The sequence below is a fragment of the Nicotiana tabacum genome, chromosome 4, assembly GCF_000715075.1.
Source record: "Nicotiana tabacum cultivar K326 chromosome 4, ASM71507v2, whole genome shotgun sequence".
NCBI classification, from domain to species: Eukaryota; Viridiplantae; Streptophyta; class Magnoliopsida; order Solanales; family Solanaceae; genus Nicotiana; species Nicotiana tabacum.
The window spans coordinates 1,141,758-1,160,751 of NC_134083.1; the positions used below are offsets into that span (position 1 = coordinate 1,141,758).

An 18,994-nucleotide genomic window follows, 5' to 3' on the forward strand; every position below is an offset into this window, starting at 1 on the left:
AATTTAAGGTGCATTTGCAAAGCTACATTAATACTAGGCTTTAATTACATGAATTGGTCTGTTTTTCTAGTTAATTGATTAATTGGTCAATATTGAATTGATTGCAATTGAAGGATATCATTATTTTCTCCAACTCTTTAGGGGTACAAAAATTGCAGGTAATTATGTATAATAGTTAAATTCAAAATACGACTTTTAAATTTATGTTTATATTTGTTCTCTAATATAAATTCCTTCTTAAACTTACTCCCATTTTAATGCTCTCCTATTTCTATGTATCCATATAAATATTTGTCATAAGAAAATATTTTCTAAAAAAATGTATGATTAAAAGAATTTTTTTAGTAAAGGAAAAGATATTTACCGTGGATTGACCAAATATATTCGAAGAAAAAGATAGAAATGGATGGGAGAAGACAAAGCTTGGTATGTTAGTCCTAGGTAAGGTGGGATGCCTAATCTTAAATGGAAGACAAGTCAATGTTACACCGACCGCGCATGATTGATAAGAGTACTATTATTACCGCGTTTTCACTCTTTACCAAGGCTGAACGGGTCTTTACCTAATTAACGTCCTGTAGATTTAGGCGAGGTTTCCTTTTGGGAAGTCCAGTAGTCTTGGTCTTCTTGGTCGTTCCTCTTCCCCGATCTATTCAATCTGCATCGGAAGATCGATCTGCACTTCGATTTACTCTGTTTGGTATATTCATAAATTGGGTGGAATGGCGAGGAGTAGATCGTCTTCCACTACTTTCAGGTACATTAATCCGGCTTACTATCTGAAACGGCCAAAGCGTCTGGCTTTGCTCTTCATCGTTTTTGTTTTCGCCACCTTCTTCTTTTGGGATCGACAAACTTTAGTCCGTGATCATCAGGTTCTTCTTCTCTTTCATTTTCCAATTTTTTTCACCGTCCTTTTTCTCTGATTATTTTCTTTGTGGAATTCATGTTTAATTTTGGATTAAAGTTTTTAAGTTGCGTTCTTTAATTACAAAACAACTATATTCTTTATGTTTTTTTTTTTTGCAGGAAGAGATCTCTAAGTTGAATGATGAAGTGATGAAATTGCGAAATCTGGTTAGTGGTTATCTGAATTATCTATAGCTGTGGAATTTTTTATTTTAATAATCAGCCTACTGTCTTTAATTCTTTTGTGGCTGCCATTCCTCTTCTTGCTTTGTCGGGGGACTGTATGCTAGAGCGTCTTTTAATGTGTGCCAGACTGCCAGTACAAAGTTGTAATTACTCGAGCTACCTCCTGTTCTTCCTTCTTCAAATTAGATGAGGTTGAGAATCTGATTAACTACTTGTAGTGGGGGAAAAAGATAAACTTACTAATTCATGTTAGATTTAACATCTGTGTGTTAATATGGGAAAAATATTAATGTCTAGAGGGATTTATATGGCCAGCTTGGTTATGAAGCCTGAATTTGGTTCGCTTAGCGAAGAGCTACCATGTACCACCTTTACACCTACTTAATACCTCAATCTGCTTAAGTAAGGCTAGTACTGCCCAACACTGAATTCGGTTTGCCTAGTGAAGAGTTCTCTGTCTTTCACTGAGCTTAATACCTCAATCTGCTTCAGTTAGCTCAGGGCTAGTACTGCAGTGTTGGGCCCTATAAATGGGCTTGGAGTTTAAAAAATATTTGTGGCATTAAAGCTTAGGACCATCTTACCATGTTTAGATATTATAGGAAATGAAAAAGCAGAAAAAGTCGAGCTACGACCCGGCAAACAGAAAAGGAACCCAACTAAATTAGTCTTAAGAAGGTGATACATCTGGCTCAGCTCAAACCAGGATGTAAAGATTAGCCGATGGACTGACCAAACAAGAGATGGTGGATGGAGTAAGAGTCGAGATGTCGCAATTTACCTATAGTGCACCATAGGTCAGCACCTTTTGTGTTATTCCCTTAGCATTAAAGGGAGAGGTAACAGTAGGTAGCAAAAAGTCCTCGCTGAGGCATGTAGAATGCTTCCTCATTGGGGTTAAGGAGAACTGGAGGAGTGTTCAAGTAGACTTGAGAGTACCAACACCCAATGGCTTAAAATGATGGGACAGAATACTCTATACACACACACACACACACACACACACATATATATATATATCTATGTGTAATGAAACTTCATGAAAATATCTATGTGCTATGTACTTCTTTCTTTGTCCGTCTTGTTTGTCTAAAAGTTTGGTGGTTTGGTTTATATTTTCTGGAAAAAGAAGCACAAAGAATGGATATAGCTAGTTATGACTTATGCCAGTATTATTTTCATGTGTGCTTGCTTCGCAGTTTACCCATCTTCTGTTGTTTGCAGTATAGCATTCAAGCTTTTTATTTTAAATACTCAACTTGTTTGCATTTATTTTGGATACTGTTTTAGCTGGAAGATTTGAAGAATGGTCGAGTCATGCCAGGTGAAAAGATGAAATCTAGTGGCAAAGGTGGTCATGCAGCAAAAAATATGGATTCACCAGATAATATCCTTGATGCTCAGCGAAGGGAGAAAGTGAAAGATGCTATGCTTCATGCTTGGAGTTCTTATGAAAAATATGCATGGGGTCATGATGAATTACAGGTTTGGATGTTACTTTGAATAAGTTCTTTTTTGTGTTGTTAATGTTGCCTTTTTTGTTGTATCTTGTGATTTCGCATGTTTTGTTGCCTTTTTCCTTTTTGTGTGTTAAGGGGAAATGGGGTATAATAGATGATTAGTTAATTACTTAATTAAATGAGTTAGTTGTAAATTTAAAAAACTATTTAAAAATTAAATGAGTTAGTTGTCAATTGACGTTCTCCATTACCTTTTCTTTCTTTGTTATTTAATTTTCCTAAGTGCTATACCTTTTGTTGACTAGATAAGCATGTGACACTCTAGTTTTTCAGTTACAATATTCTGTAGGTTAGTTTGCAGCAGCAATGACAAAAACTACGCCTCAAAAATATAAATCATCTTGATATAGTTTGCTCTATTTGGGCCCATTTCATGTCAACCTTCAATAGTTTGGGGTTTTCTAACAGTAGAGATTCTCTACAATTCCTAGTAACATACACTTCTTCTTTTGAGAAAAGTAACACAAATTCAAACTTTTTGTTTATTATGTTTTTACTCATTCCATCCCATTTCATGTTCCAGTGGTTGACTGGGTATTAAAGTTAAGAAATAAGGAAGACTTTTTACACGTAATACAAATATATACAACATACCAAAATGACCTTTACTATTAACATCTAAATGAAAGGAGGTAACTTACCTTACCTTCCTGATAAAAAAAGGTTACCTTATCCTCCCAAAGAAAAGGTTGTAAGAGTTCCATATATCACTTACTATTTCTATCTCCTAATAAAAAAAGTTTTTATATTAAGTGGGTTCCTAAGAGGTTATGTCAGTAAGCGTAAAACGTTATTGCGAGGAGTAAATTGTTTGCAATTACAAAAATGTCTCACTCTTCTCTGGATAGACTAAAAAGGAAGTAATGCCACATAAAATGGGACAGGAGGAGTATATGTTCTTTTCTTCATATATCCTGACCAAGTATATTGATTTAGCATGTTTTGATGCTCTGGATATTGCAAATGACTATGAAATAGCAATTAAATGGCTAAGAATTGGCCTTTTAATTTGTTCTTTTCTAGGGTATGTTTTGACATGATTCCCTAGATATTTCTGAATTATTGTGAGTGTCCTGGTAGTGAGGATGACAATTTCATCTTGCAAAGTTAATGCGCTTGGGCTTTAAAATACCGACACCTTTATGCTACCTAAACGGAAGAACTTCAATGTTCTGATTTTGCTTAACATTTGGTTGATTTAAAATTAAAACAAAAGTACATCTGCGACAAGTTTCCAGAGAAGCTTTGATGTCAACTTAAAATTAGAGGAAGTTTGGGGTTTAGGCTGTGGAGTTGTATTTCTCAAAACTGGTCTGCTTTATGCTGAACAGTGTTATCGATAAAAGTCGTCTAGCTCAGAAGTTCATGAAAATATGGACTTGGACATGGATAAACATTTTTTTGTGCCCACCTTTGCTGCTACTTGTGTTAAGAACAATATGTATATGGAAAGACACTTTTCTTACTTTTCCTTGAAGATTAAGATGCAACTGTCTTTGTAATTTACATAATCAGCGCTTTCTTTGGTGATATGATGTAACAATTTTTTTTACCTATAGAAGGATATGTTTTTTGATAGGTAGCAGGATATAGTATCCCTTCATATGCAATCTTATTCTACTCTCTTTCTTCTTTTTCTGTCTAAACACACAATTCTAGAAAATATTGACACAAAAGTTCATACCTTGCAGCTTCAGTAATGTTCCTATCATACCCTTGAGGCCGACTTGAATGATTGTATTTATGGAAAATAAAAGGTATATGTAGGATAGGGTAACTAATTCTTGTTGATTTGTAGACATTGGCTTTTGATCATGTACTATAGTTTCTTGACAATCAGAAAGGAAATGACTTCATGAAATCTGTTGGACATATCCTTTTTATTTCGTTTAAAATTGAATATTTTTAGAAGTTGATATACTTGCCTTGATTCTGCAGTTGGTTTCTGCTTTGTGCTTGTCGTACGATTTACATTACTTCTTTACTGCACTTGTGCAAAATTATTTAATAATTATGCTGAAAATGTCCAATCTCAGCCGCAGTCAAAGAATGGTGTTGACAGTTTTGGTGGTCTTGGAGCAACCTTAATAGATTCTCTTGACACACTATATATCATGGGCCTGGATGAGCAGTTTCAGAGAGCTAGAGAGTGAGTTTATTCTCTTCCTCTTCTAGAATCATATGTATTACTTATGGTACTTGTTTTGTCCGCAGACAAGAGAAAAATGTTAAACTAAATATAGTGAAAATTATCAAAAGCAAGACACACTGTGTGTTTTCACTAATTTAAAGTTAAAATGCAACTGCAAGATTGCTGTTTCATTCATTTATGGATTTGATGCCTTGCATCTGACCGTTGCCAGACGTTGAAGTGTTAATTTTATCACTTCCAGCTTCCTTCTCGTTATTAAGCATATTTTCTCTAATCTATTGGATAGTTTTTGCAAATGATGCAGTATGTTAGGTATTCAAACTTTCCACATGTAATTGTTTTCAATGAATTATTCCACGTGGCTAATAGTGGCTAACACTTTACTGATGGCAGATGGGTTGTGAACTCCTTGGATTTCAACAAGAACTATGATGCAAGTGTTTTTGAGACAACCATAAGGTTGCTTTATAAGGTTTAATATGAGTTTTTTATGAGTTTTCGTTATCCTTTCTCAGCTTCAATGATATAGCACCATGATTCTTGTATGATTAATTATGTTTTTCAACAACTCAGGGTTGTAGGTGGGCTTCTTAGTACGTATGATCTATCTGGTGATAAGCTTTTCCTTGATAAGGCTCAAGACATTGCTGACAGATTGTTGCCCGCATGGAATACAGAATCTGGAATCCCTTACAACACTATCAACTTGGCTCATGGGAATCCACATAACCCTGGGTGGACAGGGGTAAGTTTGAACTCTAATAAATTGCAGTTAATCCCCCCCTGTTGATACTACTCCAATATCTTCTGGCAAAGAGGATGGAGGGATCAGTTATCCCAGAAGGGTGGATGTGATTAATACTGTATGTGACAAGTTATTAGATTTGGTTCCTGATTCGTTCCCTGAAGATTGTGGAGGGAGCCCGACATAGGAGAAAGTATATATCTATTGGGAGGTTTCTGAAGAAGAATCCTCTCTTTAAGTTTCCTTATAATATATTCAAAGAACATTTAGTTTGCTTCTCTTTGTTCTTTTGCTCTTTTCCCTGCATTCACCTCCCCCCTTTCTTTTCAAAGAACTTGTATTCTTACCCATTTAACAAACATATTGACTGATCTAATAGTGATCTTTCTCCTGGAACTTGTCAATAATGCTTATAGTTTCTATAGATTGTATTTTTCCAGAGGTGGTTTGTGCATTTTTTTGAAATTGTTGTGCTCTTTGCTCTCAGGGTGATAGTATCCTGGCAGATTCTGGTACTGAGCAGCTTGAGTTTATTGCTCTTTCGCAGAGGACAGGAGACCCAAAATATCAACAAAAGGTATGCCTGAGAAAATTTCTTAAAATACAAACTACGTTCATATTCTCATAAAACTACAACTTGAAACTATGATATGAAAATTGGTATTGTGTAAAATTGATTAAGCTACAGACTTGGGTCAATCTGTCTTATTTCAGGTGGAGAATGTTATCTTGGAACTTAACAAAACTTTTCCAGAGGATGGTTTGCTTCCAATATACATTAATCCACATAAAGGCACAACATCATACTCAACTATAACATTTGGGGCAATGGGCGACAGGTAAATGACCATCGTTTGTCCATTCTTGCTTCCCCGGACCCCGCGCATATCGGGAGCTTAGTGCACCGGGCTGCCCTTTTTTTTTTGTCCATTCTAGAATGATGCCTGTGAAAACCTGATTGAGTAGGAGTATTTATCCCCAAAAGAAAAAAAGAGGGGGAGAGCCTTTATCCTATGCATTTGTGAATTGGCATTTAGAGCTTCCATGTTTTCTTTTCATATGAAAAGTTAGTAAAAGATTTTTTTGTTTCAGCTTTTATGAATATTTACTCAAGGTCTGGATACAAGGAAACAGAACTGCTGCTGTGAGTCATTATAGGTAAGCAGCTTAAGTTCACTTCTGTCTGTTTCGCTTCAGATATTGTTGTCCTTTTAAAGCTTCAATTCAGTCCATCCGGTGTTTCACTTGATGGTTCATGTAGGTCTAAGTGCATATTTTAATGCTTAAACACTTCCTCAGCCTGAAATCAAATCTGATCATGTGTTGCGGGAATGCATAGAAATATTCGTTGACAATGTTTACATATTTGGAGCATTTTAGAATTTCAAGTAAGAAATCCTAGAACAAGGAAAAAAATTTTGCACTGAGGATAAAAAACTGATGGAAATGAGATATGGTGTCACTGTGAATACATAAAATCAGAGCTATATACTTACAACAACAGCAAATACGCCTCAATCGAAACTAGTTGAGAATTTTTGATGATATTTCAGTCAGGCCTGAATAAACTTAATTATGTTTTAACTCGCTCCTCACGTGCGGGCTTGATTCTTTTTGGTCTTTTTAGTGGTGAGCCAAACAGTTAGGAGATGTGAGAGGTTGGCCTTGGTGGGTACGAGGAGAGGTAGAGGCAGACAAAAGAAGTATTGGGGAGAGGCCTTGGTGGGTATAAGGAGAGGTAGAGGCAGGCCAAAGAAGTATTGGGGAGAGGTGATTAGGCAGGACATGACGCAACTTAAGCTTACCGAGGACATGACCCTTGATAGGAGGGTGTGGCGGTCGAGAATTAGGGTAGAAGGTTAGTAGGTAGTCGAGCATTTTCCTTTTTCTTTCCCATGCCGATATTATTAGTGTTAGTATGATATCTTTTTATTCTTAGATTGCTATTGCTACCTATTGTTTGATTGCTATCTTTCACTTCAATTTTCTTAATATCTTGATGTTGTTACTGTTTATTGCCACTGCTTCTTTTCATCGTTTCTTTAGCCAAGGGTTTATCGAAAAGAGTCCCTCTGCCCTCTCAGGGTAGAGGTAAGGTCTGCATACACACTACCCTACCCAAACCCCACTTGTGTAAATTCACTGGGTTTGTTATTGTTGCATTTATTCCATCACTTTACGAGGTTCTGTGGAAGCACATTGGATAATGCACATTGGATATACATTTTCTTTAAGGATGGTGTTGTCCAGGCCAGCTTGCATGGTTGCTGCTTTACATTTAATTTTTTGATAAATCTTTCTATGGCATATTTATACTATTCTCACATATATTTTTTACTTGTTCTAAGCTTCAAAAACTTTTTATTAATTGTCTCGCCAGACACATTAGGAGTAGTCAAAGTGGGGTAGCTGGAGTATTAAACTCATTTATGCTCCTAAGACTCTTTCTCTAATTAGAAGCTTTAACTAAATTTTACAGTGGTATTTGACGAGAGTTTGAACTTGAAATTTCAGATCTAAGAACTGTGAGTACTAGTGGAATTTGTTATAAGTGGTTGGTCTTTCCCTTGAATACTTTTCCTTTTCTGGTGCTAGAATGCAGGAAGATGAAATTGGTTATAGTGGAAAGGTTGTGGTATAAGTGCTTAGCTAGAACAAAAATGGATCTGTGATGTGGAAAAGAAAAAAATATGTTTGATGCATAAAGCCTTTCTGAGACTTGAAAAAATATGAAGTGATTTTGTTTAACCTTTTTATGTTTCTTTTACAAAATTTTGCATTCCTCTGTGTTCCTCAATATAATTCTTCCACTAATTTTGCAAGCAGGAAAATGTGGGAGACATCAATGAAAGGTCTTTTAAGCTTGGTTCGGAGAACGACTCCTTCGTCTTTTGCATATATTTGCGAGAAGATGGGAAGTTCTTTAAATGACAAGGTGATGTATAGGCATTTACACATATTTGGGGAGTCTGAGATGTGTTAATTCTTGACTTTGTTTTATTTACCCTTTTGGATTTTCTGCAGATGGATGAACTTGCATGCTTTGCTCCTGGGATGTTAGCTTTAGGATCATCTGGTTATAGCCCTAATGAGGCTCAGAAGTTCTTATCACTGGCTGAGGAGGTATTTTTAACTTGCAGAGCATCATTGCGGAATGTGATTTTAGGTTCCTATTTGCGAAATGATCTCCATATGCCCTAATTCGTATGTGTGCCACTATGTTGATTGAAAGTGATAATAAGAAAGAGGTATATCTACAGTCATATGGAGGAAAATTGCGTCAAAAGACCTATACTTCTCGGAGTTAAATGTGGATGTAGCTAAAAACAATACACAAGAAAGGATCCATATAAGCAATACCAACTAATTGGGATTAAAGATCCATAGAGTTCTCATGTTTGCTGTTACTCCTTTTTATTTTGGTTGAAGTTTTGTGTAATTGTTTAACTATAAGTGTGAGATTTAGAGAACATCTAGTTTTAGTGAACCCCTGATAGTATTACTGAACCCTTATTTATTATTGGAATGAAATGGTTTTAAGTAGAGCATAATGGATACAGAGAATTCATATAATCAACTCTTTACTAGTTTAGGTTTGATGTTTAGTTAATTGATTAATTGATTTGAGAAGTGGTCTCTGTCGAAAAAAGTTTTAGGTTTTATTTCAACTTTTGAGCATTAGCGATGGTGGGCTGTGGGCAATGCTCTCCTACCACCAGATGTTCGCTTTCGTTGGCTGTTATAGTTAGCTGGGGGTGCTGAAAGGTGAAGTGTGGGATAAGAAACAAGTGTTAGTGACTCATGAATGTGTTAGGGGGCTGAGTGTTGGTCTTTAGATTGTGCTTGCCTCTATGATTTGACTTGCCTTTCATCTATAGGTTTCCCTTTCACATGATGGGAAGGCCCAGAGGATCAGTGGTTCATTCCATAGGAGCTTTTAGTGACTGCAGTGCTGTTTCTTGTTGCCAGAAAGTTCTAGTATTGCTTTTTTGCTGAATATCTTAACCTTCTCTTGCAGCTTGCTTGGACTTGCTATAACTTTTACCAGTCAACACCTACAAAACTGGCAGGAGAGAACTATTTTTTTAATGCCGGCCAAGTCAGTTTTTTTCATTTTAGTTCATGGTGATGTTTGTTTTTGTTGTTTGCTTATGGTGATAACTTATTTGAATTGTTCATCCTATTTAATGCTCTTCAGGACATGAGTGTGGGCACATCATGGAATATATTAAGGCCAGAGACAGTTGAGTCGCTGTTTTACCTCTGGCGTTTAACAGGAAACAAGACATACCAAGAGTGGGGTTGGAACATATTTCAAGCATTTGAAAAGAATTCAAGGATAGAATCTGGATATGTTGGACTTAAAGATGTAAGGACAAACTCAATTCTTTCAACTTTGGATAGTACCTACACCTCCATTATCTTCTTTCTTTAAATGCCTTCAAATGCTGCATCTTTAATAATATTTCCCGTGTTCTTTGTTAAAAAACTCATGAAATACACTCTTTTTTGGATTTTGATATTGATAATTGGGATATACATACATGAATGTTATTTTTATGCTATTGTTTGATGGAAAACCTGGTGCTCCTACTTGGTGTTTTCTCTCTCCTTCACCTTGTAAACACCAGCTCGCTTCTAAACTTCAGTTTTCTTTTTTGGGTTTTACAGCACTCTAATTACAGGTAGGTTTCTCCAATTTGATTTATTGAGCAACCTTCTATAATTAGTGAAGTATGAAAGTATGTAACGTTTGAAAAGGTGTACCTCTGTCAGCCCATCCGTCCATTACATAATTGTACACAAAGAGCAACATTGGCTAGTGAGCCCCCCCTTTTTTTAATTGCTGCCCCTGATCTTTATCTTCTCCTACTAGAAGCTCAACTTCAGAGCTACCCTTTTTTGTTCTATGGATGCTCTCAATATTTCTATTGCATCTTCTCCTATTTGAAGCTAAATTTGTCCTGGGACAGCAAAAACTTGACTCCGTTCCTCGTAGCCCAATGTTTCTTTCCAGTTATAAAGCAAATTGTGAAGATAAAAATGAAGTGGAGGGATTTTGAAATACAAGGTGTCGAGTTTCAGAGAATGTATAATTAAGTTGTTGTGACTAACTTTAGCATACATAATTGCCAACTTTTATCACGTCGACTGGTCTTCATGGGCAGCTGTCAAAAGTTTGTCGGGAACCTCTAGAACTCAGGGTTTTGTGCTTGTAATTTGTCGGTATGACTGCTTTTTCGTGTTCAATAGGGACATATATCACTAAATTTGGTTGTGAAGGGAAGGTTTTAATTTCATATTCAGTATCATTGTTGACCTCTCTTTTAACGCTTTTTTTTTTGGGTTTTCCCAGGTCAACACTGGTGTCAAAGACAATATGATGCAAAGCTTCTTTCTTGCGGAGACTCTTAAATATCTCTATCTTCTTTTTTCACCCTCATCAGTAATATCCCTAGATGAGTGGGTTTTTAACACAGAAGCCCACCCCATAAAAATTGTTACCCGGAATGATCATGCTATGAGTTCTGGAGGTTCAGGTGGACGGCAAGAATCAGATAGGCAATCACGAACCAGGAAAGAAGGTCGATTTCGCATTAATCATTAATCAAGCTGTTGATAAACTATAATGGGATTCAATGACCAAGTGGAGTGCCTCATGAAACTTGCATCTGAGGTAAAAGAAGGATCTGCACTCTGTTAACTCCAGATTGGCTGGGTGTATTGCTATATTCTGTAGCTTATTAAATGCACCACATGGAGCAGTAGTTTTATGTAGCTTAGCTTAGCTACTTTAAGATTCGCTTCTTAAACTGGCGTGTATTATAGGAGATTGCAATTTTTGCCGGCAGCTCCACATTTTTGGGCTTGATGAGCAAATTGCTAGTCGCACCTAATTTTTCCCTTAGAAAGCAAAAACTCATTTCAATGGGCACAAAATATGACATTTGTGTTCCTGAGTTTTTTTCTTTGACGTTGGGGCTGGGTTTGTGTTGTACTACCCCTGAGAATTGACGTGTGTAAAGTTATATGTATCTGAATTTGTGAATTTGCGATCTCTGTGACACTATGTGTTTCAGTTATATCTGATACTCATTTTTATATACCTGTATTTGATTGGACACGGAGTTTGCGGCTTTAAACATGTTAAAAGCATGTCATTAAAAGTAAAATAAGAAGTTTCAGTTAATTGTTGAGTTTTTGGCAAAAATCATCGTTCAACTATGGCTCAAAACTAGGGTATATCCTTGTGTAATAATAGTGAACAAAAAATATCCCTGAACTATTCAAAAAATGGCAAGAATCATCCTTCTTAACAGCCGCAACCAAAACATGTGCCAAGCACGTGACTTCCCCCCCCCCCTCCAAATCCCCCTTCACTCCTGATTCTATCCCTCCCGAAGCTATCCCGCTCTTCCATATTCAGTGAAACAAAGGCTTCAAAAGCTATACTATTCTACGTTTAACTTCATAAAATAACTAGAGCAACAAGATAAGTTATTTTCTTGAACAAGAATTGAAGCTAGGGCTATTCTCCACCCACATGGTGGCTAGCGGGTTCAACTGAACCCGCTTCATCAAAAAATAATACTGTATATATGTATAAATTAGGATTAAAGTTGTGTAAATTTTGTATAAATATTTTATTTGAACCCACTTGACAATTACTATTTTACGACCAAAGTTATGTATCTTCCCACACATCACAAACAAGATAAAAGCAACAATAGCCATCGAAAAAGTTTTGGCTTTTCCCATTCTATGGAGTAATATTTTTTCTATTTCTCAAACTAAACATCTTCCTCATTCTTAAAAGCAACAGATCATGTGGGTTGAAGCATAAGAAACAATAGGAAAGTGTTGGCTCAAAGTTTAAACGGCCAATCATCCACACCAACTATGGTATTATTGATATTACACATCTTTAAGCATTCGATAATATCATATACAATAGCTTTCACATTAACTTATACTTATATTACTGAATTTACAAAATTCTAGAAAGTCTTTTGTTTAATATAGAAGTTGAATATTTTAATATTTATTACATTGAAAAAAAATAAGTTTTAGAAGCCTAAGCTTCGGTGAAGGATGAAGACGAGATGATCAGGAAGGATAAAATAGTGAGATTTTGTGGGGGCTGGGGGTTGAAGTCACGTGCTTGACACATGTTTTGGTTGCAGCTGTTAGTTTCTTAATGGAAATTAATGGAAGGATGATTCTTGCCTTTTTTTGGATAGCTAAGGGATGTTTTATATTCACTATTATTACAGAAGGATGTATTCTAGTTTTGAGCCATAGTTGAGGGATGATTTTAGCCAAAAACTCTTAATTGTCTTTGAAATATATAAATGTGCTATTCATGGACTAAAACGGAAAATGGAATAGAGGGAGTACGTCTTTTTCGTTACATAGAAGTACTGGAGATTTCACTGGTTAGGCTCAGCAAGTCGTTTAGAAAAAAATTATATACCATACTTTATTTGGTTAATTTATTTATGTTTAATGATTAGTCCTTTTAGAACAATTTCATTTCTCTTAATTTGACTTTGGTATCGGTTTGTTGTTGGTACAACTTTGCTTTTAACAAGAAAACATACGATTTTCAATTATCTTAGTATGTTAAAAGTTGTTGTCATGTGATCAGGAGGTTACAGGTTCGAGCCGTTTAAATAGCCTCTTACAGAAATGCAGGGTAAGACTGCGTACGATAAACTCTTGTGGTCCGGCCCTTCCCTAGACCGCATAGCGGGAGCTTAATGTACCAGGCTGCTTTTTTAGTATGTTTAAAGCATTTAAATTAGTAAGGTATTGCATCAAATATCATTTTTATTTTATACTCCTGCTTTTATATAGTATCATTTAATTTACTATTAAGTGAATGATATGAACATAAGATTGGTGGCACAAGTGGCAAGAAAGTCTCTGTTATTAGTATATGTTTCACGAGTGCTGGCTTCCAATTGCCTGCAACTACTTAAATGTTCGTTTGATATTAGTAGTTCATCTGTTATGGTACTATCAGTAACAGTGTTTTAGGAGCCACGGAGTTTCAAACATTTTGCAAATGTTGTTATGATAAAAATAAAATGTGATGTATAATATTGTCAAAATAATTTCTAAATGCATATATGACAAAAAATTGAGGAGTCAATGTTCCAATTGACTTTGAAAATTAGAGATTTTGATCTTTGTATCACATGAAAACAGAAACAAGAATTAACAAAGAAAAAAACCCAGCCATATTAGAGACGAAAAGATGAAGAAGCGAGAAAATGAAGGAAGAAAGAGAATTTGAGTGTTGTGTTGATACTGCAAGCTAAGGGTGTCAACACTTTAAAAACTGACTGAACCGAAACGAACATTATTAAACTGATGATCATATATATATATATATACTAGCAATCCAACAAATAGAGAGCCTTAATTAGGACAAGGCACCCGTCCGAAAATGGCGCATGCCATTATATGTGCGGCGATGGATCACACTGTATTTTGTAGTAAAAAGGCGGGCGAGAGAATAGTTCGCAGTGCGCTCACCGCGTGAATAGTACGTAATTGGCCTTGCTTATACTTGAGCTTCTACATGCCCTTTGATAATGGATAGTCTATCCGTACGTGTCCTTTTACCTCTTTTGATCAAATATTGGCTCTATCTCTGATACAGTAATTGCAGTAACACTTGTTCTGTCATGGCTACTCACCCTCGTTTTCTTTCTTTCCTTCGCCATCGTTATCGATGCTTTTCCGCGGGCTCCTTCTACACACTTCTCTCCCAACATTATTATTATTATTATTATTATTATTATCTACACACTTCTCTCCCACCATTATTATTATTCTGACATAAAGAACGAAGATCCTGAACCTCATTTTAATGCTTGTAAACACAGGCTATTTCACGGCAATGCACTTTCTTCCATTGGAGGCCGGGGACCAGCTTCCTCGTCTTCACGTGGTATATTCCAGCAGGTCAATTCTTCATCAAACATCAATATTCTTCTGTCGTCCGTTTCCAGAAAAAGTAGTAGCTGTCACCTCCTTTTCTGTCGTGGTGAGTTTCTTCCCGTCAATATAATGCTGTAATTCATCCCATTTATTGTATTGGCATCTTTACTAGCTAATATAAAGGACATTAATTTGCAGGTTTCTTCACTAGATCTAAGAAGATAAAGACCGTTGATTTTGATGATCATGGGTAAGTAACGCCTGTAGTTTATACTATAATTTCCTCTTCGTATCCTTTGCTTTTTGTATCGCTTATATTAGTCGTACATCCCCAATATTATTCCAATTTGTAAAGTTTGACCTCCATTTTCGTTAATTAATTCCAAAAAGTTAAGCATATATGCTCCATGCGAGTTAATATGGGCTAAGTTAGAAAGATCGAAAACTATTTGAATAGTTCCGGTAGTGTTCACTTCCTATGGTGTTTACCAGAATCGCATATCATATAAAATTTAATGGTTGAAAAGTTAGTTTGAAAGAAAAAACTATCATATTCACGAGAATGTTCTAGATAAGATCTAATGAAGTCCTAGTGTCTATATTTATATTCCTTCATTTGCATTCCTAATATTTGTTTGTAGTCAGCGAGCTGTCGCAACAGCTTTAAGGTGCAATTTTCTTGTTCTTTCCCTAAAGCTTGGGGTCTGGTTAGCCACCTCCAGTCACGTCATGCTGGCTGAAGCTCTGCATTCAGTTGCGGATATTGCAAATCAGGTATTAATTGTACACTTGGTATAATTCATTGATCAAACCAGGAACATTGAGTTTGTTAATTACTGTAATTTCTATGCCTGTAGGTGCTTCTTGCATATGGTTTAAATAGCTCTAAACGTGCGCCAGATTCAACCCATCCGTAAGTGTCACCACCTTGACATCGTATTATGCACCATCATTTCTACATTTCTCTTGTTGATTGATGTAGGCTATGTAGCACACTTAATTCTTCTTGTAACTGCAGTATATATCCATGCAATGGAAAAAGAAGTTCTATATATATCATCATTAATTGGTGAATATTCCAATGATCAATACCATGCATACTGCATTTCGCATCATCTTATTTTTTTGGTTACTAGGGCTTCATAACAACAATATTAACAGATTAGGAGAAATTTAATCATGTTTGTTACCTCCTAATGGATGAAGGTCCCTTTTCAAAGGTTTACACCATATATTTTATGGTGGAAAAACTTTGCAAGTTATCTCATTAATTTATCAAACATAGGAATTTGTGAACCTATTGATGAATCTTTTCTTTTCTTCAGATATGGTTACTTTAGGGAACGTTTTGTCTGGTCGTTGATATCTGCAGTTGGCATCTTTTGCCTTGGTTCTGGTACTACAATTGTTAACGGATTTCAAAACCTGTGGACTTCTCAAGTAATTTATCATTGAAATAAAGCAGTTCATTGTCTGTAGAACACTTTGTTGTCACTTCAACAAAAATTAACATTTTTCTCAATGTATTTGCTTCAGCCCCCTGAACATCTAGAATACGCAGCTGTGGTGATTGGTGGATCGTTAATTTTAGAGGGTACATTAATATAAATAGCGCATGCATGTAGCTGAATTAGATGTTCATTCTTTTCATAGTTGTTATTTGTCTCAATTTGAGTTTGCGGTCTATTTAGGTGTTTCGCTTGTAGTGGCAATACAATCTGTGAGAAACGGCGCTGCTGCAGAAGGAATGAAAGTGAGAGAGTATATTTGGCGTGGTCATGATCCTACAGCTGTGGCTGTTATGACTGAGGTAAAAGACATGTTTTTTATTGGACATAATTAATTCCTAGCTACTCGTATGTGTCAAGTTGTAGTTAGTGATGCGTGATTTGGTGTCTTCAGACTTCAATTTGTAGGATGGTGCTTCAGTTGCAGGCCTCGTCATTGTGGGTGCATCCTTGGTTGCAGTGAATGTCACAGGAAATCCAATTTATGATCCAATTGGTTCCATTGTTGTGGACAACCTTCTTGGAATGGTATGTGAGCCGGCGGCCTATACACTTATTTGGCACTTCTTTTGGGTATACTAAAGAAAAACTCTGGCTTATTTGAAATGCAGGTTGCTGTATTCTTGATTCAGAGAAATCGCCATGCTTTAATTGGTAGAGCAATTGATGACAAAGACATGAAAAAGGTTCTTCAGTTTTTGGAAAATGATCCAGTACGTCTGTCTTTTCTGGAAAATATCACTCTTCTTGATTTCCTAATTAATCTGGTTGCTTAATTAACTAAAGTATCTGAAATTAATATTCTTGCCACTGCAGGTTGTTGATTCTGTTTATGATTGCAAAAGTGAGGTGATTGGACCTGGGTTCTTTACGTTTAAGGCTGAGATAGGTGATTAATTGAATCTGGTGCTTCCTTAATTCATCAGCTTCTTTCTTAGAACATCAATCTCTATAAATTTATATTGCAGATTTCAATGGTGTGGTGCTGGTACAAAATTATCTCGACAGAGCCGGGCGCCACGAGTGGGCTAAACAGGTTATTAATTTATTAACCATGGATTAATGCAAGATATCCCCTTTGTAATGATAATATTAGTATCTTTACAGTTTGTGATATATGTATAGCTTCGAGAGGCTTCAAAGCAGAAGGATGATGCAGCGATATTGCAAGTCATGTCACATTATGGTATAAACATTTCCGAAGGCTTTATTGTGATTTCCAGAGTTCCTTTTCTTTTTCTTGTTGACTTTGGTAAGAATTTTAGACACCATATATATGTTAACAAACTCATGGAATTTATATGTTGGCAGGTGAAGAAGTTGTGACAGCACTAGGGAGTGAAGTTGATTGGCTAGAACAGGAAATCCAGGAAATAGTTCCCGGTATTAAGCATGTAGACATTGAGGCACATAGTTCACTTAACCCTTGAGCATGTTATCAAATGTGTGTAATGACCCAACCAGTCATTTTCACTTTTAGAACCCCGTTCCCTAAAATAAAACTTTTCGTATGTGCTTTTAATGATTTATGACTTGCGAGGATGGTTGGTTCGGGATTTGGAAGTGTTTGGGTTGAAATCGGAACACTTGGTTCCTTATGTTGGCTTTAAAATGCCAAGTTTAACTTCGGTCAACATTTTTGAGAAAACGACCTCGGAATAGAATTTTGACGATTCTAACAGCTCCGTAAGGTGATTTTGGACTTAGGTGCGTGATCAAAATTTTATTTGGAAGTCCGTAGTGAAATTAGGCTTGAAATGGCTAAAACAAGAATTTAAGTTTGGAAGTTTGACCGGGGAGTTGACTTTTTGATATCGGGGTCGGAATCCAGTTCCAAAAATTTACATAGCTCCGTTACGTCATTTGTGACTTGTGTGCAAAATTTGAGGTCAATCGGACTTGATTTGATAGGTTCCGGTACCGAATGTAGAAGTTGGAAATCTTAAGTTTTATTAAGCTTGAATTGGAGGATGATTCGTGATTTTAGCGTTGTTTGGTGTGATTTGAGGTTCTGATTAAGTTCGTATGATGTTTTAGGACTTGTTGGTATAATTGGTTGAGGTCCTGAGGGGCTCGGGTGAGTTTCGGACGGCTAACGAATCATTTTTGGCTTTTGGAACATTGCTGATAGCTGCTGGAAATTTTCTTCTGATTTCCTTATACGCGATCGCGTGAATGGGGTTGCGATCGCGTAGGCTTAATTTGGGCAGCTGGGAATTTGTTCTCTGCGATCGTGTGGACACGTCCGCGATCACGTAGGTTGGGCCAGTGTGTGCATCGCGATCGCGTGTCATTGTTTGCGATTGCGTAGGGGAAACTTGAGAGGAAGCTGGGCCACGCGTTTGTGCTACGCGATCGCGTGAAGAGGAATGCGATCGCGTAGAGTCGGAACCTTGTGCATCGCGATCGCGTGGGACTTGATGCGATCGCGTAGAGTTATTTTCTGGGCAGAAAAATTTGTGCTACGCGATCGCGTGAGGAAGTTCGCGATCGCGTAGAAGAAATTACTGGGCAGAGAGTTTAAGATTTTCCATTTTTAACGATTTGGAGCTCGAATTTATGCGATTTTTGAGAGATTTTCAGAGAAAACAACGAGGTAAGTGTTCTTAACTCAATATTGGTTAAATTACCCGAATCCATCACTATTTTTATCATTTAATTGGTGAATTGAGTTGGAAAGGTTTGAAAATCCTCTTGGATAGATTTGAGGATTTGAGGGCCGAATTGTTATCAGAATTTAGTGATTTTGGTATGGGTAGACTCATGGCTGAGTGGGCATTCATATTTCATAATTTTCGCCGGATTCCGAGATGTGGGCCCCACAGACAAAGTTTTAATTAATTTCGGAATTTTTATTAAAAATGTAGTATTTTCTTATAGAATTGATTCCTATAATTTTTAGTGATTGTATCGAATTATTTTGGCTAGATTCGAGCCAGACAGAGTTGGATAATCGTGGAAAAGGCCTTCTAGTGGATTAAATTGGAGCAAGACGAGGTAAGTCTCTTGTCTAATCTTGTGAGGG

General features: G+C 36.4%; 2 protein-coding genes across 3 annotated transcripts; both read left to right on the forward strand.

The window, feature by feature from the left end:
- Positions 1–399: 399 nt before the first annotated feature.
- On the forward strand, positions 400–14,307 carry LOC107823482 (mannosyl-oligosaccharide 1,2-alpha-mannosidase MNS1). Of its 2 annotated transcripts, XR_012708423.1 has the most exons (15): positions 400–875; positions 1,030–1,077; positions 2,386–2,580; positions 4,652–4,764; positions 5,161–5,226; positions 5,341–5,512; positions 6,000–6,089; positions 6,227–6,351; positions 6,605–6,670; positions 8,339–8,447; positions 8,537–8,635; positions 9,531–9,611; positions 9,711–9,881; positions 10,869–11,189; positions 13,161–14,307. XR_012708423.1 is itself a non-coding variant. In XM_075251210.1 (14 exons), the coding sequence occupies exons 1-14, from the start codon at positions 723–725 to the stop codon at positions 11,118–11,120; spliced, it is 1,740 nt and encodes a 579-aa protein (XP_075107311.1). In that variant the 5' UTR covers positions 400–722; the 3' UTR covers positions 11,121–11,616. The 2 variants fall into 2 exon arrangements, 1 of the variants encoding a protein (XP_075107311.1); XM_075251210.1 differs by lacking the exon at positions 13,161–14,307 and having other exon boundaries at positions 10,869–11,616.
- LOC107823483 (metal tolerance protein C4) lies at positions 13,965–17,495 on the forward strand. Its single transcript, XM_075252604.1, has 14 exons — positions 13,965–14,056; positions 14,407–14,567; positions 14,660–14,711; positions 15,103–15,235; positions 15,319–15,374; positions 15,787–15,901; positions 15,998–16,055; positions 16,153–16,271; positions 16,378–16,497; positions 16,581–16,682; positions 16,786–16,858; positions 16,938–17,005; positions 17,095–17,155; positions 17,281–17,495. Exons 1-14 carry the CDS (start codon positions 13,965–13,967, stop codon positions 17,397–17,399), a joined length of 1,329 nt encoding a protein of 442 aa, XP_075108705.1. The 3' UTR covers positions 17,400–17,495.
- Positions 17,496–18,994: the final 1,499 nt, after the last annotated feature.